Source organism: Tachyglossus aculeatus, chromosome 5, assembly GCF_015852505.1.
Source record: "Tachyglossus aculeatus isolate mTacAcu1 chromosome 5, mTacAcu1.pri, whole genome shotgun sequence".
In the NCBI taxonomy this organism is placed as follows: domain Eukaryota; kingdom Metazoa; phylum Chordata; class Mammalia; order Monotremata; family Tachyglossidae; genus Tachyglossus; species Tachyglossus aculeatus.
The window spans coordinates 62,121,866-62,149,540 of NC_052070.1; the positions used below are offsets into that span (position 1 = coordinate 62,121,866).

Below are 27,675 nucleotides of genomic sequence, written 5' to 3' on the forward strand. Positions count from 1 at the left end.
CAAAAATATATACAGGTGCTGTGGGGAGGGGAAGGAGGTAGGCTGGGGGGATGGGGAGGGGGAGAGGAAGGAGGGGGCTCAGTCTGGGAAGGCCTCCTGGAGGAGGTGAGCTCTCAGTAGGGCTTTGAAGGGAGGAAGAGAGCTAACTTGGCGGATGTGCGGAGGGAGGGCATTCCAGGCCAGGGGGAGGACGTGGGCCGGGTTTGACGATAGGACAGGCAAGAACAAGGCCCAGTGAGGAGGTTAGCAGCAGAGGAGCGGAGGGTGCGGGCTGGGCTGGAGAAGGACAGAAGGGAGGTGAGGTAGGAAGAGGGGCGAGGTGATGGAGAGCCTTGAAGCTGAGAGTGAAGAGTTTTTGCCTGATGCGTAGGTTGATTGGTAGCCACTGGAGATTTTTGAGGAGGGGAGTAACATGCCCAGAGCGTTTCTGCACAAAGATGATCCGGGCAGCAGCGTGAAGTATAGATTGAAGTGGGGACAGACAGGAGGATGGGAGATCAGAGAGGAGGCTGATGCAGTAATCCAGTCGGGATAGGATGAGAGATTGAACCAGCAGGGTAGCAGTTGGTCATTCCTTCCTTCCTTCCTTCATTCATTCACCCATCCATCCGTTCATCCATCCATCCATTCATTCAATCATATTTATTGGGTGCTTACGTTGTGCAGAGCACTGTACTAAGCTCTTGGAAAGTCCAAGTCAGCAACATATAGAGACGTTCCCTACCCAACAATGGGCTCACTGTCTAGAAGGGGGAGACAGACAACAAAACATGTCGACAGGTGTCAGAATAAACAGAATTGTAGCTATAAGCGCATCATTAACAAAATAAATAGAATAGTAAATATGTACAAGTAAAATAAATAGAGTAATAAATCTGTACAAATATATACAAGTGCTGTGGGAAGGGGAAGGAGGTAGGCCAGAGGCGGGGGATGGGGAGGAGGAGAGGAAAAAGGGGGCTCAGTCTGGGAAGGCCTCCTGGAGGAGGTAAGATCTCAGTAGGGCTTTGAAGGAAGAGAGCTAGTTTGGCGGATGTGTGGCATCCCAGAGTCCTGCTGGGCGGGGCCGGGGAGGGGACAGAGGCCCCCAGGGGTCACCTCGTCCATGCCCCTGCCTCCAGTCAGGGCTGCTCCTTTTCCCCGAAAAATCCAAAGGGGCCGCCCAGCCCACCCCTTGGAGCAACGAGGCTCACAACCCTTTGAGTGGGCATTTTCCTCAGGGACTGTGAGGCTCATGTGAGACAGGGACTGTGTCCAATCCGCTTGCATCCACCCCAGCGCTTAATACAGTGCTTGGTACATAATAAGTGCTTAACAAACACCATTAATATTGTTTTTATTGTTAACTGTAGCAGGAGGGATTTCACAGGTGGGAGGTTGTGTGGTTTAGTAGATAGAGCACGGGCCTTGCAGTCAGAAGGTCATGAGTTCTAATCTCCTCTCTGCCACTTGTCTGCTGTGTGACCTTGGGCAAGTCAATTCACTTCTCTGGGCCTCGGTTCCCTCATCTGTAAAATGGGGATTGAGGCTGTGAAGCCCACATAGGACAGGGACTGTGCCCAACCTGATTTGCTTGTATCCACTTCAGTGCTTAGTACAGTGCCTGGCACATAGTAAGTGCTTAACAAATGCTGTAATTATTATTATTATTATTATTTCAGTTAGACTTTATCTTCCTTTCTTCCCCAACCTGACCTTGGACCCAGGTACCTGGAAGTTCCCTGACCTCTTTACCAACCAGGGTAGGGTGGCCAGGGGCAGCTCCCTCAGATATCCAGCGCTTAGAACAGTGCTTTGCACATAGTAAGCGCTTAATAAATGCCATTATTATTATTATTATATCGATGATGATGATGGTATTTGTTATGGGCTCACTCTGTGCCAGGCAGTGTGCTAAGCACTGGGGGTGGATACAAGCAAATTGAGTTGGACACAGTCCCTGTCCCATGTGGGGTTCACTGTCTCAATCCCCATTTTATAGATGAGGTAACTGAGGCACAGAGAAGAGAAGTGATTTGCCCAAGGTCACACAGTAGACAAGTGTGATTAGATCCCTGGATAGACCCAGGTTCATCTGGGGTAGATACAAGGTAATCAGGTTGTCCCACGTGGGGTTCACAGTCTTCATCCCCATTTTACAGATGAGGGAACTGAGGCCCAGGGAAGTGAAGTGACTTGCCCACAACTGACAAGTGGCGGAGCAGGGATTTGAACCCACGACCTCTGACTCCAAAGCCCGTGCTCTTTCCACTGAACACTATGTGCCAAGCACTGTTCTAAGCACTGGTAGATGCAAGGTAATCAGGTTGTCCCATGTGGGGCCCATAGTCTTACTCCCTATTTTACAACTGAGGGAACTGAGGCCCAGAGAAGTGAAGTGACTTGCCCAAGGTCACACAGCAGACAAGTGGCGGAGCCAGAATTAGAACCCAGGTCCTCTGATTCCCAAGCCTGTGCTCTTGCCACTAGGCCATATGCAGGGTGAATGTGCCCGGCACAGGAAGAAGCTGGAGGCACAGTTCCCAAGCTCAGGGTGGAGACCCTCTGTCTAATCAAAGAGTCTCCCCATTCCCAGGGATCACCAGTCTCTGACCAACACAGACCCGCTACTGGACCAACCAGCATGTAGCAGGGCTTAGTGGATGAGAAGCAGCGAGGCATAGTGGACATATTTACATACATATTTATTACTCTATTTATTTATTTTACTTGTACATAGCTATTCTATTTATTTTATTTTGTTAATATGTTTGGTTTTGTTCTCTGTCTCCCCCTTCTAGACTGTGAGCCCACTGTTGGGTAGGGACTGTCTCTATATGTTGCCAACTTGGACTTCCCAAGCGCTTAGTGCAGTGCTCTGCACACTGTAAGCGCTCAATAAATATGATTGATTGATTGAAAGAGCCCAGGCTCAGGAGTCAGAGGTCGTGGGTTCTAATCCCCGCTCTGCCACTTATCAGCTGTGTGACTTTGGACAAGTCACTTCACTTCTCTGTGCCTCAGTTACCTCATCTGGAAAATGGGGATGAAGACTGTGAGCCCCACGTGGGACAACCTGATGACCTTGTATCTACCCCAGTGCTTAGAACAGTGCTTGGCACATAGTAAGCACTTAACAAATACCATCATTATTGTTATTATAAACAAATACCATGATAGTTTGTAAGCTTGTTGTGGACAGGGAATGCGTGTTTATTGTTATATTGTACACTTCCTAGTGCTTAGTACAGCGTTCTGCACACTAAGTGCTCTAAAAATCCACCAAGCTAGCTCTCTTCCTCCCTTCAAGGCCCTACTGAGAGCTCACCTCCTCCAGGAGGCCTTCCCAGACTGAGCCCCCTCCTTCCTCTCCCCCTCCTCCCCCCTCCACCCCCCGCCTTACCTCCTTCCCTTCCCAACAGCACCCGTATATATGTAAATATGCTTGTACGTATTTATTACTCTATTTTACTTGTACATATCTATTCTATTTATTTTATTTTGTTAATATGTTTGGTTTTGTTCTCCGTCTCCCCCTTCTAGACTGTGAGCCCACTGTTGGGTAGGGACCGTCTCTATATGTTGCCAACTTGTACTTCCCAAGCGGTTAGTCCAGTGCTCTGCAATCAATCAATCAATCGTATTTATTGAGCGCTTACTGTGTGCAGAGCACTGTACTAAGCGCTTGGGAAGTACAAGTTGGCGACATATAGAAACGGTCCCTACCCAACAGTGGGCTCACAGTCTCAAAGGGGGAGACAGAGAACAAAAGCAAACATACTAACAAAATCAAATAAATAGAATAGATATGTACAAGTAAAATAAATGGAGTAATAAATATGTACAAACATATATACAGGGCTCACACACATATACAGGGCAACAGTGGGCTCACACACACACACATAAGTGCTCAATAAATACGATTGATTGATTGATTAAAAATACAGGTGAATGAAATGACAGAGCTAGTTTCAGAACCCGTTCCCCTTTCTCCCTCACCTCTCACAGCCGGGAAGTGACCCCGTCCAAGGCTTCAGTTTGCCCGGCTGTGAAACAGTCTGCAAAGCGCTCAGGATTCTGTCGACGTGCAGAACCCACGGGAATCTCATGCCTGTCTGGGGGGTCTGTATGTGTGGAGGGGGCGGGGGACGGGAAGACCCCAGACCTGGGCTCTGAGTGGCAGAACCGGTTTCCCCCGGGGGCCGCTGACTGGGCCTCGCGCCCGGCTGTCCCGGGCCACACGTGGGCCCAGTCGGCGTGGCGGCGGCTCAGAGCCGAGGGGAAGCGATGTGCTCGGAAGCGGCAGGAATGTACACGGAGCCGCTCTCCGCCTCTCCATCTGTTTACTTTTCCCATCCCTCCTGAATCCGTCTCCCCGCTGAGGCCCCCAGACTCCACGAAACCCGCACGGAGAGACGGCCCGGCCCTTGGCGAGACGAGCTGGAGACGGGGCGGCTCTTCGCCGCAGCTTTTCCGAGAAAGCCCCCCGACCCGGGTGGGCCCGGGCCGCTGCTGCCGTCGTGGGCACTTAACCTCTCTGTGCCTCAGTTACCTCATCTGTAAAATGGATTAAGACTGTGAGTCCCACGTGGGACAACCTGGTTGCCTTATATCTACCCCAGTGGGAGTGGGGGAGAGGGGGGACCGCGGATGCGGTGGAGATAGAGAAGCAGAGTAGCTCAATGGAAAGAGCACGGGCTTGGGAGTTCAAACCCCAGCTCCGCCACTTGTCAGCTGTGTGACTTTGGGCAAGTCACTTCACTTCTCTGGGCCTCAGTTACCTCATCTGTAAAATGGGGATTAAGACTGTGAGCCCCCCATGGGACAACCTGATCACCTTAATAATAATGACGGCATTTGTTAAGCGCTTACTACGTGCAAAGCACTGTTGTAACCTCCCCAGCGCTTTGAACAGTGCTTTGCATGTAGTAAGCGCTTAACAAATGCCATCATTGTTGTTATTATTATTATTATGAGCAGTCCCTCTGAGAGGCAAGCCAGAGGGCCGGAAAACTTGGAAGGGCGGAAAGGGAGTCAGCACCGCCTTGGGACATTGGCCCACCACCCTGCTGGAGCCAGGGAAGCCTAGGTCCAAATAAAATAATAATAATAGTAATTGTGGTACTTGTTAAGCGCTTACTGTGTGCCAGCATGAGAAGCAGCATGGCTTAGTGGACCTCTGTGGATTTGGGAGTCAGAGGTTGTGGGTTCTACTCCCGGCTTGCCACTTGTCAGCTGTCACTTGTCACTTGGGCAAGCCACTTAACCTCTCTGTGCCTCAGTTACCTCATCTGTAGATGGATGAAGACTATGAGTCCCACATGGGACAACCTGGTTACCTTATATCTACCCCAGTGCTTAGAACAGTGCTTGGCACATAGCAAGCGCTTAACAAATACCATCATTTATTTATTTGATTTTTACTAAGCGCTGGGGTAGATACAAGGTAATTGGGTTAGACACAGTCCCTGTCCCACATGGGGCTCAGAGTCATAATTCCCATTTTACAGATGAGGTAACTGAGGCCCAGAGAAGTGAAGCAACTTGTCTAACGTCACACAGCAGACACGTGGCAGACATGTGGTCCTTCTGGCTCCCAGGCTGCTGCCCAAGGCACTTTCTCCCACCCCCCAGGAAGCCCCCAGGGCCATCCCGACAGCATCCCTCGCCCTCATTCCCTATCTGGGCTGGAAGTATAAAGGTCAGAGCCCAGGAGCCCCAGAATTCCCCAGGCCAAACGGCTGATCCAGGAAGCAGAAAGGACCAAACAGAAACTCCTATCCATCGGCTTTAAAGCTCTGTCACATTGCCCGCTCCTAACATACCTGGATGCTCTGGGCCTCAGTTATCTCATCTGTAAAATGGGAATTAGTCATTCAATCGTATTTATTGAGCGTTTACTGTGTGCAGGACACTGTACTAAGCGCTTGGGAAAGTGCAATACAACAATAAACAGACACATTCCCTGCCCACAATGAGCTCACAGTCTAGAAGTGGGGAGAGAGACATCAATACAAATAAATAAATGACAGATACGGCTCCGCAGACAACCATTCCACTCCCCGCCCTGCCCCGGAAGGCATTCATGTTGGGGCTGCTTGAGAAGCAGCCTGGCCTAGTGGAGAGAACACAGGCCTGGGTGTCAGGAAGACCTGAGTTCTAATCTCGGCTCCATCACTTGTTCATTCCTTCGCATTTACTGAGAGCTTACTGTGTGCAGAACACCGAACTAAGCCCTTGGGAGAGTACAACAGAATCATTCCTTGCCCACAACGAGCTCACAGTCTAGAGGGGGAGACGGACAGTAATATAAATACATTACGGATATGGACGTAGGTGCTGTGGGACTGGGAGAGGGGGTGAATAAAGGGAGCAAGTCAGGGCGGTGCAGAACAGAGTGGGAGAAGAGGAAAAGAGGGCTTAGTCAGGGAAGGCCTCTTGGAGATGTGCCTTCAATAAAGCTTTGAAGTGCAGAAGAGTACTTGTCTGACTTTGATACCTCCTAGCGCTTAGTACAGTGCTTGGCCCACAGTAAGCCCCTACCAAATACCACAATTATTATTATTAGTTGGCACAGTGCTCTGCATTCAATAGGCATTCAATAAATAAAAATGCATTCAATTGTACTTATTGAGCGCTTACTGTGTGCAAAGCACTGTGCTAAGCCCTTGGGAGAGTACAATAAAACAATAAACAGACACATTCCCTGCCCACAACAAACTCACAGTCTAGGGGGGAGACATAATTATTATCATGGTACTTGTTAACACTTGCAAGGTGCCAAGCACTGTTCTAAGCACTGGGGGAGATACATGGTGATTAGTTTGGACACTGTCCCTCATAGGACTCACAGTCTCAATCCCCACTTTACAGATGAGGCAACTGAGGCCCAGAGGAGCGAAGTGACTTGCCCAAGGTCACACAGCAGACAAGTGGCATAGCCGGGATTATCAGAAAGCTCGTGACCGTTCATAAAGGGGTTAAAGAAAATTTCAATTACACCCTCACTTACCAAGGAGAGTCAAACTTGAAATTCATTCAATCGTATTTATTGAGTGCTTACCGTGTGTAAAGCACTGTACTAAGCACTTGGCAGAGTACAATATAACAACACACCGACACATTCCTGCCCACAACGAGCTCACAGTCTAGAGGGGGAGACAGACATTAATATAAATAGACAAATAAATAAAATAACAGATATATACAGATATGTACATATGTGCTGCGGGGAAATCTTGATTCTTCCCAACCGTAATAATAATAATAATGATGGCATTTGTTAAGCGCTTTACTATGAGCGAAGCACTGTTCTAAGCACTCGGGGGGATACAAGGTGATCAGGTTGTCCCACATGGAGCTCAAAGTCTTAATCCCCGTTTTACAGATGAGGTAACTGAGGCGAAGTGAAGTGACTTGCCCGAAGTCACGCAGCTGACGAGTGGCGGAGCTGGGATTAGAACCCACAACCTCTGACTCCCAAACCCGGCCTCTTTCCACTGAGCCACGCTGCTTCTCTAACAGTAGGGAGTAGTGCTGCACCGGTCATTTCAGGATGTATACCAGACCACCACTCTCCCCACCTTCGAAACATTAGAGACCACCTCTTCTCCAAGAGGCCTTCCCTGATGATGCCCTCTTTTCCCTACCGCTTTCTCCCTCCTGTGCCATCAATGCGCTTGGAACTGTGTCCTTTGGGCATCTGATTTGGGCCCCTCCCTCAGCCCCACAGCACTGACGCACATATCTATAAATTACATATTATAAATTACATTTTTATATTAACGTCTGCCTCCCCCTCTAGGCCGTACGCTCATTGGGGGCAGAACACGTTTGTTAGTATGTTTGGTTTTGTTCTCTGTCTCCCCCTTTTAGACTGTGAGCCCACTGTTGGGTAGGGACTGTCTTTATATGTTGCCAATTTGTACTTCCCAAGCGCTTAGTACAGTGCTCTGCACATAGTAAGCGCTCAATAAATACGATTGATGATGATGATGATGACCAATTGTGCTGTACTGTACTTTCCCAAGCCCTGCGTAGACTTCGTCAACATCTGCCCCTTTTACCCGTGGGTCGGCACCATTCACTCATTCTCTTTAATCGTATTTACTGAGCGCTTACTGTGTGCAGAGAACTGTACTAAGCACCCAGGGCGAGGAGGGACTAAACCCGGGCTGGCACCTGGGGAGCTTATTTTGCTTTCCCAAGGACAGCGTTTCGGTTCTCCTGTTCAAGAAAACCCCGCAAGAGAAACAGCTGCCATAGCTCCAGCTGAAGAGAAGCTGCCTTAGTGGCACTGGAGAACTTGGCTTAATGGAAAGAGCCTCGGTGTCAGAAGGTCCTGGGTTCTAATCCCACCTAACTGCTGTGTGACCTTGGGCAAATCACTTCACTATGCCTCAGTTACCTCAACTGTAAAATGGGGTTAAAGTACAGAGTCTTACGTGGGACAGGGACTGCGTCCAACCTGATTAGCTTGTATCTACCACGGCGCTTAATAAAGTACAGTGTCTGGCACGTAGTAAGCACTTAAGCACCATAAAAAAAATTATTCAGCCCCCGCCCCTGCCCCCAAATTATTCAATTTGTTTTGATGGCATTTGTTAAGCGCTTACTATGTGCAGAGCACTGTTCTAAGCGCTGGATTCTAATTCCTATTCAATTCCACCTCCCTGCCCCTCACAACTAGAACCACCACCTCCAGCTTGCTGAAGCACTGAGAGAAGAGTCTTTAAAAGGAGACAAGGAGACTGGTTTACACAAAACACTGTTATTTAAGATAAATTAGATTCTTCTTACCACCTTAAACATGCAGCAGTTCGGGATCTTGAATGCAAACTGTCATAACACAAACGAGCTGGCTATCCACATTTCATACTAATAATTCTCAGACCCCTTTAAACAAATTTTAAGAGACTATGAACTTCACACTCCGCTTTAAGTTTTTGGCGACACCTGATATATTTACAAGATTGATAAATAGATCACAGTTAAACAGAGAATTGAGTGTACGGTACTAGTCTCCTGGCAAAGAACCACTTAATTGCTCTGCGACCGTTAAATCTTCAGTTCCCCAGCTACGATAAATAGTACGTCCACATCCGGCGTGATAGATGAGCCCCCAGTAACAGTTGCTTTACCGAGGAGTTTAGAGCCTGGTGTGAGACGTCCAAGATATGCAGTTGTTTCTCTCCTTGCAAAGAATTCTTCCCTAATCCAGAAAACAACTTTTGAAGCCCAAAGGGAGGAGGTTTACGCGGCCCTCACCTCAAAAAAGGTTATTAATACTCGGTTCCTTTGGCGTACGTTTTACAAGGACAGGCCACAGGTCCGAGTCTTGGTGTCTGAAGCCACGCTGGCCTTCCTTCCTAGATGACGGCTATATTGGCTCGGGAGAGGGGAGAAAAAAAAAAAAATCTGGCCTGTGGACAAGGGTTTTTACTAATCACAAGCCCAGACCTCAGGAGTTACATCCTTGGAGAATCCAATTCTGAATGCAACGCTCCGGGACAGACTCCACCGTGGCTTCGTCACCCGATTTTCCCATTTAAAGGGATCCGTACCTCCAAGGAATGCTTCCTCCTCTTAATTTAAGATACCTTATGTCCTTTTTCTGGTTTTGTGTCTGTCCAGCGAACCGGTAATTTCCCAGAGCCCCTTGCCCACGGGTAAATTAGCAGCATCCAATTCCCCCGTCACTCCCGGGCACCGACGGTGCAGTGGGTTTGCTCCGAAACCCACCGTGGCTTTGTTGGGTGGCCCCTCTCCTCCCTCCCGCCCTGAGTTCTGGGCTCCAGGTCTTTCCAAATGGGCCTTCTATCCTGCCCAAAAGGAGGCCGGGTTCGGCCAGAGTTTCCGACTGGACCGTGGGTGAGGTGGACGGGGCGGGGAGGGACCGGGCGGCCCCCGGACCGCGCATCCCCCGGGGTTCGGGTTGTGCCGGCCCCTCGGGCAGCCCGTTTTGAGAAGTCCACGTGGCTCTAAAGGAGCGGAAGGGGGTCAGGAGAGGCCCGGGACCACCCCCGGGGAGTCCGAGGCGGGCGGCGGAGCCGGTCGGGGCCCCCGGGGTCCGCCCTCAGGGGATGCCATCCTTCCTCTGGCAGCACTGCGAGGGGGGCACGGCCCAGTCGTAGACGTAGGACAGGCGCAGCCTGACCTCCTCCTTGCAGAGCTTGCCCTCCCGGGCCAGGGTCTGGTGCTTCTCCAGCATGTCCTCGATGCTCTGCTTGTGCGTGACCAGGTATTTGTTGTCGCAGCCGCGGGACTTGTACTCGGTGTCGAAGCGCGGGTCGTGGACCCGCTGCACGTCCACGGGGGCCAGCCAGGCGCCCAGGGACACGTCCTCGCTCTGCCACGCGTGCAGGTAGTCGCGGCTGAGGCTGAGGAAGCGCACGAGGTCGGCGGACAGGACGTAGCCGCCGCCCAGGGCGTAGGGCAGGTAGTAGTCGCACAGGAGCCAGGCCCCCTCCCGCCAGCGGCCCCCGGGCTTGACCCGGCCCCGCCCGGAGAAGAAGCCCCAGTAGAGCCGGCGTCGGCGGGCCGGCTCCCGGGCCCTGAGCTCCTCCAGCAGCGCGTCCAGCCGGGCGAAGGTGTCGTCGTCGGCCTTGAGCACGAACTGGAAGTCCAGGTGGCGGTCCAGCCAGGCGTACATTTCCAACGCCTTGGCCGTCAGGTTGTCGTAGGAGTCCCGGAGCTGGGGCAGGAGGAGGAGGTCGCCGTGGCGGGCCTGCTCCAGCTCCAGGCCCCTCAGCTGGTCGGCCGGCAGCCCGGCCGTGCCCACCACGAAGCGGCCCCACACGTCGCCCGGGCGGCCCCGCCTGGGGCCCGACAGCCACGTGCTGCGGATGATGCTGCGCCGCTCGGCCGCCTTGGGCCCGCTGGCCACCAGCACGGCCAGGAAGGTGCGGGCCTCGACGGCCACGTCCTGTGAGGGTTGGGCCCGGTTGGGGGGCCCAAGGGCCGGGCCGGGCCTGAGGCCCTCCGACGTGCACTTGGCCAGATAGAGCAGCACGGCGGCGAACAGAGACAGGGCGCCCAGGCCCAAGGCCGTCTTGTGACGGCACACGAGGCGCGGCACGTTCATCGCGGCCCGCCCGCCAGGTGGCGCTCCGGAGCCGGCGCGCCGTCGGGGGTCGCCCGACGGCGCCCCCCGGGGACTCGAGCGTGCGCGCGCCTGCCCCCCGTCGACGTCTCCCTCTTCAGGCCGTTGGATGACGAAGGAAGGGGGGTGGGGGGGGGAAACACACGTCGAAACGGATGGGACCGGGTCGGGGGGGCGGGCGGGATTTGGGAAAAGGCGGCCCGATTCCGGATCCCCGACGACCCCGGTCACGTGGTGGGGGGGGCCGCGCTTCCGGACCACCGTCACGTGGTCTCTTCCGCCAGCAAGAAAGATGGCGCCCGCCGGGGGGGATAAAGGGCGGTGACGTCCGGCTTTTTCCCGGAAGAAAGATGGCCGCCGCTGGCGTCGAGGGCGTCGCGGTGGGCCTTCCTTGAGCATCCCCCGGGCGAGGGGACGAGCGGTGAGTGCAGGCCCACCTTCCCCTCCTCCCTCCCCTCGGCGTCACGGTGGGGTGTAATAGTAATAATAACAACAACAAGGGGATTTGTTAAGCGCTTACTATGTGCCAGGCACTATTCTGAGCGCTGGGGTGAATGCAAGGTAGTTAGGTGGTCCCACGTGGGGCTGCCAGGCTTCATCCCCATTTGACAGGTGGGGGAACTGAGGCCCGGAGAAGTGGAGTGACTCGTCCAAGGTCACACAGCTGACAGTGATAATAGTGATGATGGCATTTGTTAAGCGCTTACTTTGTGCCAGGCACCGTTCTGAGCGCTGGGGTAAGTACCAGGTAGTTAGGTGGTCCCACGTGGGGCTGCCAGGCTTCATCCCCATTTGACAGGTGGGGGAACTGAGGCCCGGAGAAGTGGAGTCACCTGTCCGAGGTCACACAGCTGACAATGATAATAGTGATGATGGCATTTGTTAAGCGCTTACTTTGTGCCAGGCACTGTTCTAACTGCTGGGGTAGATACAGCGTAGTCAGGTCGTACCACGTGGGGCTCCCAGTCTTCATCCCCATTTGACAGGTGGGGGAACTGAGGCCCAGACAAGTGGAGTGACTTGTCCAAGGTCACACAGCTGACAATTATAATAATAATAATAATAATAATAATAATAATAGCATTTGTTAAGCGCTTACCATATGCAAAGCACCGTTCTAAGCACTGGGGAGGTTACAAGGTGATCAGCTTGTCCCACCGGGGGCTCACAATCTTAATCCCCATTTGCAGATGAGGGAACTGAGGCCCAGAGAAAGGAAGTGACTTGCCCAGAGTCACACAGCTGACAATTGGTGGAGCTGGGATTTGAACCCATGACCTCTGACTCCAAAGCCTGGGCTCTTTCCATTGAGCCACGCAGTGTTAAGCACTTACTATGTGCCAGGCACTGTTCTAACCGCTGGGGTAGATACAACGTAGTCAGGTTGACCCACGTGGAGCCCCCACTCTTCATCCCCATTTGACAGGTGGGGGAACTGAGGCCCGGAGAAGTGGAGTCACTTGTCCATGGTCACACAGCAGATAATAATAATATGACGATGGCATTTGTTAAGCACTTACTATGTGCCAAGCACTGTTCTAAGTGCTAGCAGGTACAAGGTTAATAATAATAACAGATGATGGCATTTGTTCATTCATCTGTTAAGCGCTTACTATGTGCCAGGCACCGTTCTGAGCGCTGGGGTAGATAAAGCGTAGTCAGGTCGTCCTACGTGGGGCTCCCAGTCTTCATCCCCATTTGACAGGTGGGGGAACTGAGGCCCAGAGAAGTGGAGTGACTTGTCCAAGGACACACAGCTGACAGTAATAATAATGATGATGGCATTTGTTAAGTACTTACTATGTGCCAGGCACTGTTCTAACCGCTGGGGTAGATACAATGTAGTCAGGTCGTCCCACGTGGGGCTGCCAGTCTTCATCCCCATTTGACAGGTGGGGGAACTGAGGCCCGGAGAAGTGGAGTTACTTGTCCAAGGGCACACAGCTGACAATAATAATAGTGATGATGGCATTTGTTAAGTGCTTACTTTGTGGCAGGCACTGTTCTAACTGCTGGGGTAGATACAGCATAGTCAGGTCGTCCCACGTGGGGCTCCCAGTCTTCATCCCCATTTGACAGGTGGGGGAACTGAGGACCAGAGAAGTGAGCCCACTGTTGGGTAGGGACTATCTCTATATGTTGCCAACTTGTACTTCCCAAGCGCTTAGTACAGTGCTCTGCACACAGTAAGCACTCAATAAATACGATTGATTGAGTGGAGTCACTTGTCCAAGGTCACACAGCAGGTAATAATAATAGTAATGATGGCATTTGTTAAGCACTTACTGTGGGCCAAGCACTGTTTTAAGCTCTAGCAGATACAAGGTTAATAATAATAACAAATTATGGCATTTGTTCATTCATTTGTTAAGCGCTTACTATGTGCCAGGCACTGTTCTGAGTGCTGGGGTAGAAACAGCGTAGTCAGGTCGTCCCACATGGGGCTCCCAGTTTTCATCCCCATTTGACAGGTGGGGGAACTGAGGCCCAGAGAAGTGGAGTCACTTGTCCAAGGTCACACAGCAGATAATAATAATGATGATGGCATTTAAGCGCTTACTGTGTGCCAAGCACTGTTTTAAGCTCTAGCAGATACAAGGTTAATAATAATAACAAATGATGGCATTTGTTCATTCATCTGTTAAGTGCTTACTATGTGCCAGGCACCGTTCTGAGCGCTGGGGTAGATAAAGCATAGTCAGGTCGTCCCACGTGGGACTCCCAGTCTTCATCCCCATTTGACAGGTGGGGGAACTGAGGCCCAGAGAAGTGGAGTCACTCGTCCAAGGTCACACAGCTGACAATAATAATAGTAGTGATGATGGCATTTGTTAAGCACTTACTATGTGCCAGGCACTGTTCTGAGCGCTGGGGTAGATACACCGTAGTCAGGTCATCCCACATGGGGCTCCCAGTCTTCATCCTCATTTGACAGGTTGGGGAACTGAGGCCCAGAGAAGTGGAGTCACTTGTCCAAGGTCACACAGCAGATAATAATAATAATGATAATAATGATGATGGCATTTGTTAAGCGCTTACTATGTGCCAAGCACTGTTCTAAGCGCTAGCAGATACAAGGTTAATAATAATAACAAGTGATGGCATTTGTTCATTCATTTGTTAAGTGCTTACTATGTGCCAGGCACTGTTCTAACTGCTGGGGTAGATACAACGTAGTCAGGTTGTCCCATGTGGGGCTCCCAGTCTTCATACCCATTTGACAGGTGGGGGAACTGAGGCCCAGAGAAGTGGAGTCACTTGTCCAAGGTCACACAGCAGATAATAATAATAATAATGATGGCATTTGTTAAGCGCTTACTATGTGCCTAGCACTGTTCTAAGCGCTAGCAGATACAAGGTTAATAATAATAACAAATAATGGCATTTGTTTGTTAAGCGCTTACTGTGTGCTAGGCACTGTTCTAAGTGCTGGGGGGAGATACAAGGTAGGCAGGTTGTCTCACGTGGGACTCCCAGTCTTCATCCCCGTTTGACAGGTAGGGGAACTGAGGCCCAGAGAAGTGGAGTCACTTGTCCAAAGTCACACAGCAGATAATAATAATGATGGCATTTGTTCATTTACTTGTTAAGTGCTTACTATGAGCCAGGCACTGTTCTAAGCACTGGGGGAGATACAAAGTAGACAGGTTATCTCACGTGGGACTCCCAGTCTTCGTCCCCATTTGACAGATGGGGGAACTGAGGCCCAGAGAAGTGGAGTGACTTGTCCAAGATCACATAGCAGACAGTAATAATAATAATGATGGCATTTGTTAAGCATTTGTTATGTTGCCAACTTGTACTTCCCAAGTGCTTAGTACAGTGCTCTGCACACAGTAAGCGCTCAGTAAATACGATTGAATGAATGAATAAGCGCTTACTATGTGCTAAGCACTGTTCTAAGCGCTAGCATATACAAGGGTATCAGATTGTCTCACGTGGGGCTCACAGTCTTAATCCCCATTTTACAGATGAGGGAACTGGGGCACAGAGAAGTTAAGTGACCTGCCTAAGGTCACACGGCAGACATGTGGCGGAGCCGGGATTAGAACCCATGACCTCTGACTCCCAAGCCTGTTCTCTTTCCACTGAGCTGTGCTGCTTCTCTAGTGGCAGAGCCGGGATTAGAACCCATAACCTTCTGACTCCCGGGCCCGGGGTCTAGCCACTATGCCAAACAGCTTTCCAGGCTGCTTCCTGCATAATAATAATAATAATAATGAGGATATTTAAGTGCTTACGATGTGCAAAGCACTGTTCTAAGCACTGGGGGGAATACAAGCTGATCAGGTTTTCCCCCGTGGGGTTCACAATCTTAATCCCATTTTACAGATGAGGGAACTAAGGCACAGAGAAGGTAAGTGACTTTCCCAAAGTCACACAGCCGGTAAGTGGCGGAGCCGGGATTCGAATCCATGACCTCAGACTCCCAAGCCCGGGCTCTTTCCACTGAGCTAGGCTGCATCCTTGGCACCTTTCCCCCAGCCCCTCTTGGGGGGTGCCGGCGTCTCCCTCCACCCCCGGGGCGGGAAGGGAGAGGAGAGAAGCAGCAAGGCATAATGGATAGAGCCCGGGCCTGGGAATCAGAAGGACCTGGGTTCTAATCCCGGCTCTGCCACTTGTCTGCTGTGTGACCTCGAGTAAGTCACTTCTCTTCTCTGTTCCCCAGTATTCTCATCTGTAAAATGGGGATTGAGACTGTGCATCCCATGTGGGACAGGGACAGTGTCCCACCCGATCAGCTCCTATCTACCCCAGTGTGGAGAACAGTTCTTGGCACGTAGTAATCACTTAACAAACAGCAGCACAGTGCCACTTGCCTACCTTGGGCAAGTCCCTTCACTTCTCTGTGCCTCAGTATCCTCATCTGTAAAATGGGGATTGAGACTGTGAGCCCCACGTGGGACAGGGACTTTGAGCTCGTTGTTGGGTAGGGACCATCTCTCTTTGTTGCCAATTTGTACTTCCCAAGCACTTAGTACAGTGTTCTGCACACAGTAAGCGCTCAATAAATGCGATTGAGTGAATGAGCAAATGCCATGATTATTATTAAAATGATAAAGGGAGCCCCTTTGGTTGTGCTGGGATGTTTGCTGTCTGGAGCCCCTCTGTATGCCGCTGCTCCGATGGTCCTAGTTCTTGGTTTTATGAAGAACTTACTCTGTGCTCTGGGAAGCAGCATGGTGCAGTGAATAGAGCCCAGGCCCAGGAGTCAGAAGGACCTGAGTTCTAGTTCTGACTCCGCCACTTGTCTGCTGGGTGGCGTTGGGCAAGTCACTTCACTTCTCTGTGCCTCAGTATCCTCATCTGTAAAATGGGGATGAAGACCGTGAGCCCCATGTGGGGCAGGGACTGTGTCCAACCTGATTAGGCTCTGCCAATTGTCAGCTGTGTGACTTTGGGCATGTCACTTAACTTCTCTGGGCCTCAGTTACCTCATCTGTAAAATGGGGATTGAGACTGTGAGCCCCACGTGGGACAACCTGATCACCTTGTAACATCCCCAGCGCTTAGAACAGTGCTTTGCACATAGTAAGTGCTTAATAAATGCCATCATTATTATTATTATTATTATTATTGTTAGCTCGTGTCTACCCCAGCGCTTAGAACAGCGCTTGACACCTTGTAAGTGCTTTGCAAGTACCGTTACTATTATTGTAGGTTCAAGGTAAGCAGGGCAGAAACAGTTCTGTGCCACACGGGGCTCGGAGAGGCTGTGACTCGTCCAAGGTCACTTAGCAAACCAACCAATCAATCAGTCGTATTTATTGAGCGCTTACCGTGTGCAGAGCACTGTACTAAGCGCTTGGGAAGTACAAGTGGTTAACATATAGAGACAATCCCCACCCAACTGTGGGCTCACAGTCTAAAACCAGTCAATCAGTAGTGTGTGTATGGTAGAAGAGCACTGTACTTAGCGTTTTGGGGGGTACAGTACAACAGAGTGGGTAGACACATTCCCCACCTAGTCTTGAGGAGACCTGTGGCAGAGCTGGGACTAGAGCAGGGTATGGAACATGATCAGATTTGCTTTTAATTCTTGCATCACCCCCCGGTTTCGTCGGCCAGCTACTTGTCCTCTCTCAACTGTCCTCTTTTAACTGTGGGCGTCTCACAAGCTTTGTTTCGGATTAATAGTATTTATCGAGCTCTTCGTCTGGCAGAGCAATGTACTAAGTACTTAGGAGAGTACCAGAGAGGTATTCATGTCCTACCTGGAGCTTACAATCCAGCAGGGAAAACTGACACTAAAATAAAGTACAGGCGGGGGGAAAGCAGTAGTAATAGTTATGGTATTCAACGCCTATTCTGTCAAACACTGTACTAAGTGCTGGGGTAGATACAAGATAATCCCTGTCTCAGGCGGAGTGCATAGCAGGGAGAAAAGATATTGAATCTCCATTTTAATAATAATAATTATGGTGTATAATAATAATAATGGCATTTATTAAATGCTTACTATGTGCAGAGCACTGTTCTAAGCGCTGGGGAGGTTACAAGGTGATCAGGTTGTCCCACGGGGGCTCACAGTCTTAATCCGCATTTTACAGATGATGGAACTGAGGTCCAGAGAATAATAATGATGGCATTTATTAAGCGCTTACTAAGTGCAAAGCACCGTTCTAAGCACTGGGGAGGTTACAAGGTGATCAGGTTGTCCCATGGGGGGCTCAGAGCCTTAATCCCCATTTTACAGATGAGGTAGCTGAGGCCCAGAGAAGTGAATTGACTTGCCCAAAGTCACACAGCTGACAAGTGGCGGAGCCGGGATTTGAACCCGTGACTTCTGACTCCAAAGCCTGGGCTCTTCCCACTGAGCCACGCTGCTTCTCTGAGGGAACTGAAGCCCAGAGAAGTGAAGTGACTTGCCCAAAGTCACACAGCTGACAAGTGGTGGAGCCGGGATTTGAACCCATGACTTCTGACTCCAAAGCCCGGGCTCTTTCCACTGAGCCACGCTGCTTCTCTATGCTATGCTAACTTACTATGTTCCAGACATCGTACTAAGCACTGGGGTGGATACAAGCAAATCAGGTTGGACGCAGTCCCTGTCCCATGTGGGGTGCACAGTCTCAGTCCCCATTTTACAGATGAGGATACTGAGGCTCAGAGAAGTGAAATGACTTACTCAAGGTAGGCAAGTGGCGCTAGGCTGCCACCCGGCAATGTTGGGGGGCACTGGGTTCTCGGAGAACATCTCCTGCCCCAGGAGCACATGCCTTTGTGGACACAGTAGCTTCAAAGGGTTGTCCCATTTCATTCATTCATTCAGTCGTGTGTACTGAGCGCTTACCGTGTGCAGAACACTGTACTAAGCGCTTGGGAGACTAGAGAAGCAGCGTGGCTCAGTGGAAAGAGCACGGGCTTTGGAGTCAGAGGTCGTGGGTTCAAATTGTCAGCTGTGTGACTTTGGGCAAGTCACTTCACTTCTCTGGGCCTCAGTTCCCTCATCAGTAAAATGGAGATTAAGATTGTGAGCCTCCCATGGGACAACCTGATCATCTTGTCACCTCTCCAGTGCTTAGAACAGTGCTTTGCACATAGTAAGCGCTTAATAAATGCCATTATTATTATTACAATACAGCAATACAATGGAGAAGCAGCGTGGCTCAGTGGAAAGAGCATGGGCTTTGGAGTCAGAGGTCATGGGTTCGAATTCTGGCTCCGCCACTTGTCAGCTGTGGGAGCTTGGGCAAGCCACTTAACTTCTCTGTGCCTCAGTTACCTCATCTGCAAAATGGGATTAAGACTGTGAGCCCATGTGGGACAGCCTGATCACATTGTATCCCCCCCAGCGCTTAGAACAGTGCTTTGCACATAGCATTTAATAAATGCCATTATTATTATTATTATAAACAGACATATTCTGGGCACATCCACCTGGGAACCCCTGCCCTGTCTGTGAAGGGGCTGGGAGAGTCTGACCAGGTGAAATACTTTAGGACTCTCCTGTCACTCGCTTGGGATTTGAGCCTGGAAAGGGACCCAGGGCTAGCCACAGTTCTGGCTCCGCTCCGACTTGGAAAAAGCCTGGGCCTGGGAATCAGAGGGGCGGGGTTCTAATCAAGCAGTTCATTCGTCATTTATTGAGTGCTTAATATGTGCAGAGCACTGTACTAAGCTCTTGGGAGTGTGCAAAGCAACAGAGTTAGGAGGTGTGCTCCCTAGTGAGCTTACAGTCTGCGGAGGGGACAGACATATGAATTAATAATTTATAAGCTAGAATTTAAAGAGAGATAAATAACCGCCGTGGGATTGAGGGTGGTGAGATATCAAGTGTCCAAAGGTCGGAGATCACCACGTACCCTCCATGTGACTTTGTCACTTATCTTCTCTGTGCCTCGGTTCCCTCATCTGCAAAATGGGGGTCCAATATCTGTTCTCCCCCCAACTCCGACTGTGAACCCCATGCGGATTTGATGATCTTGTATCTACCTCAGCCTTAGTACAGTGCTCGGAACCTAGTAAGTGCTCAACAAATGCCCCAAATTATTATTATTATTATCATCATTATTAGGCTGGGGATGGGATACGCAGGTGTCCCTGCCTGCCCAGCAGCTGAAAACTCCCAGTAGGGAGATAAGTATTTATTCGTTATGGCAGAGGCAGCCTGACAGTAATTCAATTCAATTGTATTTATCGAGCGCTTACTGTAGATATATGAATTAATAATTTATAAGCTAGAATTTAAAGAGAGATACATAACCGCCGTGGGATTGAGGGTGGTGAGATATCAAGTGCCCATAGGTCGGAGATCGCCACGTACCCTCCATGTGACTTTGAGCAAGCCACTTATCTTCTCTGTGCCTCGGTTCCCTCATCTGCAAAATGGGGGTCCAATATCTGTTCTCCCCCCAACTCTGACTGTGAACCCCATGTGGATTTGATGATCTTGTATCTACCTCAGCCTTTGTACAGTGCTCGGAACCCAGTAAGTGCTCAACAAATGCCCCAAATTATTATTATTATTATCATCGTTATTATTATCATCTGGAGAGAAATTACTCCACCAAGGCTGGGGATGGGATACCCAGGTGTCCCTGCCTGCCCAGCAGCTGAAAACTCCCAGAAGGGAGATAAGTATTTATTCGTTATGGCAGAGGCAGCCTGACAGTAATTCAATTCAATCGTATTTATCGAGCACTTACTGTACACGGAGCACTTGGGAGATTATAATACAACGATAGATAGACGCATTCCCCGCCCACAGTGAGGTTAGAGTCTAGAGGGGAAGAGAGGGCTTCTTGGGCAGGTCATGACTTAGTGGACAGGGGACTTTCCCTGAAGATAGGGACATGGGAGATGTCCTCTTTCCTCTTCATCCATTCCACTGTGACCATCACTCCTGCTCCAGCTCTGACCTCTCACCTGCTCTCTGACTTGCTGTTTTCTTCTGTGTGGAACTTCTCCACTTGGACCGAAAACGAAACTCCTCCTTGCTCCAAATCCTTTCCCATCTCTCTCGTCCTTGACTCAAACGCTGTCTCCTTGCTCTCATTCGCTCCTCCTCCGAGTCCCTCTCCAATCAATCAATCAATCGTATTTATTGAGCGCTTACTGTGTGCAGAGCACTGTACTAAGCGCTTGGGAAGTATAAGTTGGCAACATATTTTCCGAGCACGTTCTGTGTGCAGGGCATCGTATGTACTAAGGTTATGGGAGCCCTGCTCACTTTTCTCCATTTCCCGCACGATTGTACTTATCATTATTATTGAGTTTCTGAAGTACTTACAGTGTGCTAAGTGCCAAGGCAGATACAAGGTTATCAAATTCATTCATTCAGTCGTATTTATTGAGCACTTACTGTGTGCAGAGCACTAGCTTTATTTCTGTTTATTCTGGTGACTTGACACCTGTCCATATGTTTTGTTTTGTTGTCTGTCTCCCCCTTCTAGACTGTGAGTCCGTTGTTGGGTAGGAACCATCTCTATATGTTGCCAACTTGTACTTCCCAAGTGCTTAGTACAGTGCTCTGCACACAGTAAGTGCTCAATAAATACGATTGAATGAATGAATCAAATTGGATGCAGTCCCTGTCTCGATCAATTGGTTTTTTTTTAATCCCCCTTTTTCAGATGAGGAAACAGGTTCAGAGAGGTGAAGTGGCTTCCCTAAGGTCACACAGCAGCCCAGTGGCAGAGCCGGGACTAGAACTCATATTGCACGAGGCCCCTATTCCTCCCTGCTGCTCTCCCTGGCCCAAACCTCCCCTCAATTCAATCGAGCAAACAGCGTTTTTCTCCCACCCTGATCTGATCGGAGCCTCCAGGAGCTCCCCTATCAAATCAAATTGCCTCATCAAAGTCAAGCATCGAAGCCTCTCCTCTGGCTACGGCTGCTGTTCCTGCCTTCTCCTCCATTCATTCAATTGTATTTATTGAGCGCCTGCTGTGTGCAGAGCACTGTACTAAGCGCTTGAGCACTGCATCCTCTGTGCTCTGCCCAAGCAAACCTGCGCAGTGGTCCCCGCACGTAACTTAGACTCTGCCGTTTCCCCGAGCCGTGATGGATTTTAATGTCTGTCTCTCCCTATAGACCATAAGCTCCTTGTGGACAAGGATTGTGTCTACCGGTTGTGTCGTATTGTACTCTCCCTAGTGTTTAGCGCAGTGTTGTGCACACAGCCAGCACTCAGTAGATAGCAGATAGCATTGATTGATTTTTCTACTTGCCTGGCCGTCTGAAGACTGCGAGCCCCATGTGGGATGGGGATTGTGTCCAACCTGATTAGCTTGTATTAAGTACTTAGTACAGTGCTCTGCACACAGTAAGCGCTCAAATACGATTGATTGATTGTATCTATCCCAATGCTTAGTACAGTGTATGGTGCATAGTGCTTAACTAATGCCATTACTATTATTATTATTATTAAGGGAACCCCTTTGGTTGCGCTGGGACGTTTGCCGTCTGGAGCCTCTCTGTATGCCGTTGCTCCATTGATCCTAGTTCTGGTCTTTATTAAGAACTTACTGTGTTCTCTGGGAAGCTGTGTGGCCCAGTGGATAGAGCCGGGGCCTGGGAGTAGAAGGACCTGGGTTCTAATGCCACTTGTCTGCTGGGTGACTGTGGGCAAGTCACTTCACTTCTCCGGGCCTCAGTGACCTCATCTGTAAAATGGGAATGAAGACTGTGAGCCCCATGGGGGACAAGGACTGATTAGCTTGCATCTACCCCAGCATTTAGAACAGTGCTTGGTACATAGTACGAGATTAACAAATTCCATAATTATTATTATTATCTCCTACATCTGTGAGGGATAGGGAATGCATTCAGTCTGTATATTCTGTTTCTGCCGAGCGCTTTAGTTCAGGGCTTGGGCACAGTAAGCGCGTAACAAGTGCCCCAGTTATTATTATTATTATTATTCTTACCATCACCTCTTTCTGTTCTCCCTTCCTCTCTCCGCCTTTTCTCCCTCCCGCTTCTCTCAAGCCCTGTCCTGTCTGAAAGCTTCCCAGAGTGATTCAGCTGTCCTTCACTTCACCCCCGTTGCCCTGATTGTGCTTTTCTACCCTGCCATTCCTCCAGCACAAAGCCCAGAAAGAGAGATTTCTGCCATTTGTTCCCCTCTGGGACCATTAGTTATTTAATAATAATTTTGGTACTTGCTAAGCACTCTCCCCAGGCCCAACTCTCCCCTGGTGCCTTCTCTGTGCCTCAGTTCCCTCATCTGTCAAATGGGGATGAAGACTGGGAGCCCCACGGGAGACAACCTGATTACCTTGTATCCCCCGCAGCGCTTGGAACAGTGCTTGGCACATAGTAAGCGCTTAACAGATGCCACCATCATCATCATCCCCCCTCCATCCCCCCATCCCACCTCCTTCCCTTCCCCACAGCACCTGTATATATGGATATATGTTTGTACATATTTGTTACTCTATTTATTTATCTATTTATTTTACTTGTACATATCTATTCTATTTATTTTATTTTGTTAGTCTGTTTGGTTTTGTTCTCTGTCTCCCCATTCTAGACTGTGAGCCCACTGTTGGGTAGGGACCGTCTCTATATGTTGCCAACTTGGACTTCCCAAGTGCTTAGTACAGTGCTGTGCACACAGTAAGCGCTCAATAAATACGATTGATGATGATGATGCTCTATCCACTATGCCATGCTCCTTCTCCACTAAGCCAAGCTGCTTGTCTGTGTGTGACCTTGGGACCCGGGTCAGGGTTCGACCCCGAGTAGGGGCTCAGTGCCAGCTGCAGGAGACGGACTTGCCACTGCCCGTGGCTTGGGGCCCTCAGATTTGCCTCAGTGGAGGTGGCGTCCCTGACGGGTAGCAAGGTTAGCGCTCGTTGGCTGTGCGGGAATCTGCGGCTCGCTCAGCTCTCTCACTTGCAGAGAAGCAGCAAGGCCTAGTGGATAGAGCATGGGCCTGGGAATCAGAAGGTCACGGGTTCTAATGCCGGCTCCACCCCTTGTCTGCTGGGTGACATTGGGCAAGTCACTTAACTTCTCTGTGCCTCAGTTACCTCATCTTGAAAATGAAGATTAAGACTGAGCCCCACGTGGGACAACCTGATTACCTTGTAATCAGGTAATTACAAGTGCACATAGTAAGCACTTAACAAATACCGTCATTATGATTATTATTCCTTCTGAGCACCAGGATAGAAACTGTAAGCTTGCTGGGGGCAGGGAATGTGTCTGTTTATGGTTGTGCTCTACTCTCCCAAGCGCTTAATACAGTGCTCCGCAGACAGTGAGCCCTCAATAAATATGACTGACTGACTGAGCCCCTTGGCTCAGCGGGCCCCTCTGTGCTCCCTGGGTTTGGGGCGGGCCTTCCTGTTGGGGAAGGGTGGTAAGTTGGGTTTCTAGGCATATTCTGGATTGCTTCTGGCACCTCCTTGTGTAAATAACCTTTGGCTTTTGGAAGGTAAACATTATAGATGGCTAGGTTTGCTTTGTGTTTCCAGCTAAGTAAATGTTCCCAACTAGGTTAACCCCCAAAAGAATGGTGATGGGTAACGCAGCTTAACGTGGTTCCTCCTTCCTTAAAATTGAGTTGCTGGGCGGGGGGCTAGTGGACAGAAGGAGGGACGCGGAGGGAGAGACATTATATTAATGTCTGTCTCCTCCTCTGGACTATAAGCTCGTTGTGGGCAGGGAATGTGTGTATCGTTGCTTTGTACTCTCCCAAGAGCTTAGTGCAGTGCTGTGTACACACGAAGCGCTCAAATACGATTGAATAAATGAATGAGAGAGGGAGAGAGTGAGCCTGACCTTCCCATTTCTCTCTTGCATATCAATCACCGGGCCCAGCTGGGGCGAGAATCTGCGTGGGGCGGCGCCTGGGGCCCAACACAAGATGGTGTCTAAGCAGGCCTTCCTCTGCAGCCTGGGCTCTCTTTATGTGTCTCTCCTGCTCGTCTTTCTGCTCATGGACGTCTACGCCAGGCCGGCCAACAATTCGTTCCTAAAGGAGAAGGGAACTGACAGAGATGAGAATGAAATCCTCCCCCCGGACCACCTGAATGGGGTCAAGATGGAGATGGACGGGCACCTTAACAAGGAGTTTCACCAGGAGGTCTTTCTGGGCAAGGACATGGAGGAGTTTGATGAAGATTCAGAACCCCGAAGGAACAGGAGGAAGCTCATGACCATCTTCTCCAAGTGAGTCTTGGGCACGGCCCTTGGGTCACCCCAGGACCCTCCCCGTCCCACGAGGGCTCCCCAAATCTTTTGTGTCTTGCAGCTCCCATTTGGGTTACCCTGGGACCCTCCCCGTCCCATGAGGGCTCCCCAAATCCTCTGTGTCTTGCAGTTCCCATCGGGTCACCCCGGGACCCTCCCCATCCCATGAGGGCTCCCCAAATCTTCTGTGTCTTGCAGCTCCCATTGGGTTACTCTGGGACCCTCCCCGTCCCACGAGGGCTCCCCAAATCTTCTGTGTCTTGCAGCTCCCCTCAAAAAAATTGGCATCTGGGTGCCATGGTGTGGCTGAGGGTCCAAGGGTTGAGATGTGTTCATTGCTTCTCACATTTCACAAGTGGTCAATCTTCTGCCCCCCCGGGGTACCCCAGGGTTGTGGTGGGAGGAGCCTGTCTGCACTCAGGTGTGTGTGGAGTCCCACTGGGAAGGGCAGACTAGGAACGGGAGGGCAGTACTGGCAGTGGGGATGGGAGCGTCTCAGTCGTGCCCCTGGGTCTCCCGCCATTCTGAAACTGCCAGCTGAGACTGGGGAAAAGTGGCGGGTAATTTGTCTTTGTGTTCCTCTCCCAGTCCCCTGCCACTCAGCACCACGCAATGTTTAGTCGAGGCAGAAATAATAATTACGGTACTCGTTTAGCACTTACTGTGTGACAAGCACTGTTGTAAGCGCAGGGCATCAACACGGATGAGCCCAGCAGTCCGTTCCGCCTTGTTGCAGAGAACATCTCTGTAGAGATCGAGGTTGTTGAGCTGCAGGAAAGTTTGAAACGTTGGTGGCTCAGAGAGGCAGTGAGGCGTAATGCAAAGAGCACGAAATGGGGAGTCAGGAGACCTGTGCTCTAGTCCCAGCTGTGCCAGTGGCCTGCTGTGTGACTGTGAACAAGGCGCTTAACCTCTCTGGGCTTCAGAGACCTTGTCTGTAAAATGGGGATAAGAATCCATTCTCCTCAAATCTTAGATTCTGAACATCATGTAGAATGGGTACCGGCTTCAGTCTAACTAATCCTGTGTATCTGTCTGCTCTAATAGGGATTGTCATTTAATAAATACAGTAGTATTCATTCATTCGATTGTATTTATTGAGCGCTTACTGTGTGCAGAGCACTGTGCTAAGCACTTGAGAGAGTACAGTACAATAAACAGACACAATACCTGCCCACAAGGAGCTTAAATAAATTACAGATCTGTGCCTGTAGATAGAGAAGCAGCGTGGCTCAATGGAAAGAGCACGGGCTTGGGAGTCAGAGGTCATGGGTTCAAATCCTGTCTCCGCCAATTGTCAGCTGTGTGACCTTGGGCAAGTCACTTAACTTTTCTGTGTCTCAGTTTCCTCATCTGTAAAATGGGGATTAAGACTGTGAGCCCCACGTGGGACAACCTGATCACCTTGTATCCTCCCAAGCACCTAGAACAGTGCTTTACACATAGTAAGTGCTTAACAAATGCCTATTATTATTATTATTATTATTACCTAAGTTCTGTGGACACCAGAAACTGAGGACCCCTGGAGGGTGGACTGCCCAGTTAAAACTGTGAGAAGATAGGAGGTGGTCAAGGCCAGAGGGTGCCACACCATGCTGAGGGCAAGCAGAGAGGATTTGGGGGCACACTTCTTCCCCAAGCCTCCTCTATTCTTCCAAAATTCTTGCCCCCTCCCAAAATTCTGGAAATCCCGCCTCCTCCAATCAGTCAATCAATAAATGCGACTGAATGAATGGAGTCACAACTCCAAGAGCCATCAGGCAGAACTGAACTGTGACTCTGAGTTTTCTTTTGCTGGCCTCCAGCTGAATGAAGGTCAGAGGGAACAGGCCAAGCAAAGTCCGGGAGTCTGGTCAAGGACTCAGGAAGTCACTCTCCCCTCCCCCATCCTAGCACCCCATTCTACCCCTTAATGGGGAGCTCTCTAGACTGTAAACTCATTGTAGGCGGGGAACTGTATCTGTTAGATTGTCACAATATACTCTCCCAATTGATTAGTACAGTGCTCTGCTCACAGTAAGCACTCAATAAATTCATTCATTCAATCGTATTTATTAAGCACTTACTGTGTGCAGAGCATTGTACTGAGTGCTTGGGAAAGTAAATTCAACAATAAATGTGACATTCCCTGCTCACATTGAGCAGCTCACAGTCTAGAGCAGGGAGACAGACATCAATACAAATAAAATTACAGATATAGATATGTAAGTGCTTTGGTGCTGGGCAGGGGAAGCGGGGAAGAGCAAAGGGAGTGGGAGATGAGGAAATGTAGGGCTTAGTCTGGGAAGGCCTCTTGGAAGAAATATGTCTTCAATAAGGCTTTGAACAGGGGGAGAGTAATTGTCTTTCGAATTTGAGGAGGAAGGGGGTTCCAGGCCGGAGGCAGGAAGTGGGCCAGGAGTCAGTGGCGAGATCAGGGCACAGTGAGAAGGTTAACACCGGAGGGGCAAAGTATGTGGGCTGGGTTGTAGAAGGAGAGAAATGAGGTGAGGTAGGAGGGGGCAAGGTGATGGAGTGCTTGAAGGCCAATGGTGAGGAGTTTTTGATACGAAGGTGGATAGGCAACCACTGCAGGTTTTTGAGGAGGCAGGTGACATGTCCCGAGTGTTTCTGTCGAAAGATGATCCGGGCAGTGGAGTGAGGCATGGACTGGATTGGCCAAGGAGACACAGGAGGTTGGGACTTCAGCACGGAGGCTTATTCAGTAATTTAGGCGGGTTAGGATGAGTGATTGTATTAACGTGGTAGCAGTTTGGATGGAGAACAACTGACTGCCCCTCCCAGAAGCTCCCCGTCCCCTAGCCTTGCCTCAGAATTTTATTTTGCCAGAAATGTCAGTTGCCGCTCAGTGTTCTGATAGCCGACTTGCTCCATCCCTGCCGTGGCTGTAGGTGAAAGCTGCTAACTCCTAGCCGTTACTCCCAGCCAGGCTGACCCCGCGTGGACTG

At 50.2% G+C, this 27,675-nt stretch overlaps 2 protein-coding genes across 2 annotated transcripts in view; one reads left to right on the forward strand and one right to left on the reverse strand.

Annotated features, from left to right (window-relative positions):
- Positions 1-9,779: 9,779 nt before the first annotated feature.
- Positions 9,780-11,155, reverse strand: B3GALT6 (beta-1,3-galactosyltransferase 6). The gene has a single exon (XM_038746560.1). The coding sequence runs from the start codon at positions 11,063-11,065 to the stop codon at positions 10,058-10,060; it is 1,008 nt and encodes a 335-aa protein (XP_038602488.1). The 5' UTR covers positions 11,066-11,155; the 3' UTR covers positions 9,780-10,057.
- Positions 11,156-11,414: 259 nt separating this feature from the next.
- Positions 11,415-27,675, forward strand: part of SDF4 (stromal cell derived factor 4) — a 66,624-nt gene continuing 50,363 nt past the window's right edge. Inside the window, exons 1-2 of the mRNA XM_038746953.1 lie at positions 11,415-11,504; positions 24,356-24,706. Coding sequence (XP_038602881.1) covers positions 24,402-24,706 — 305 coding nt within the window. The 5' untranslated portion in view covers positions 11,415-11,504; positions 24,356-24,401. The remainder of the gene's footprint in view (positions 11,505-24,355; positions 24,707-27,675) is intronic.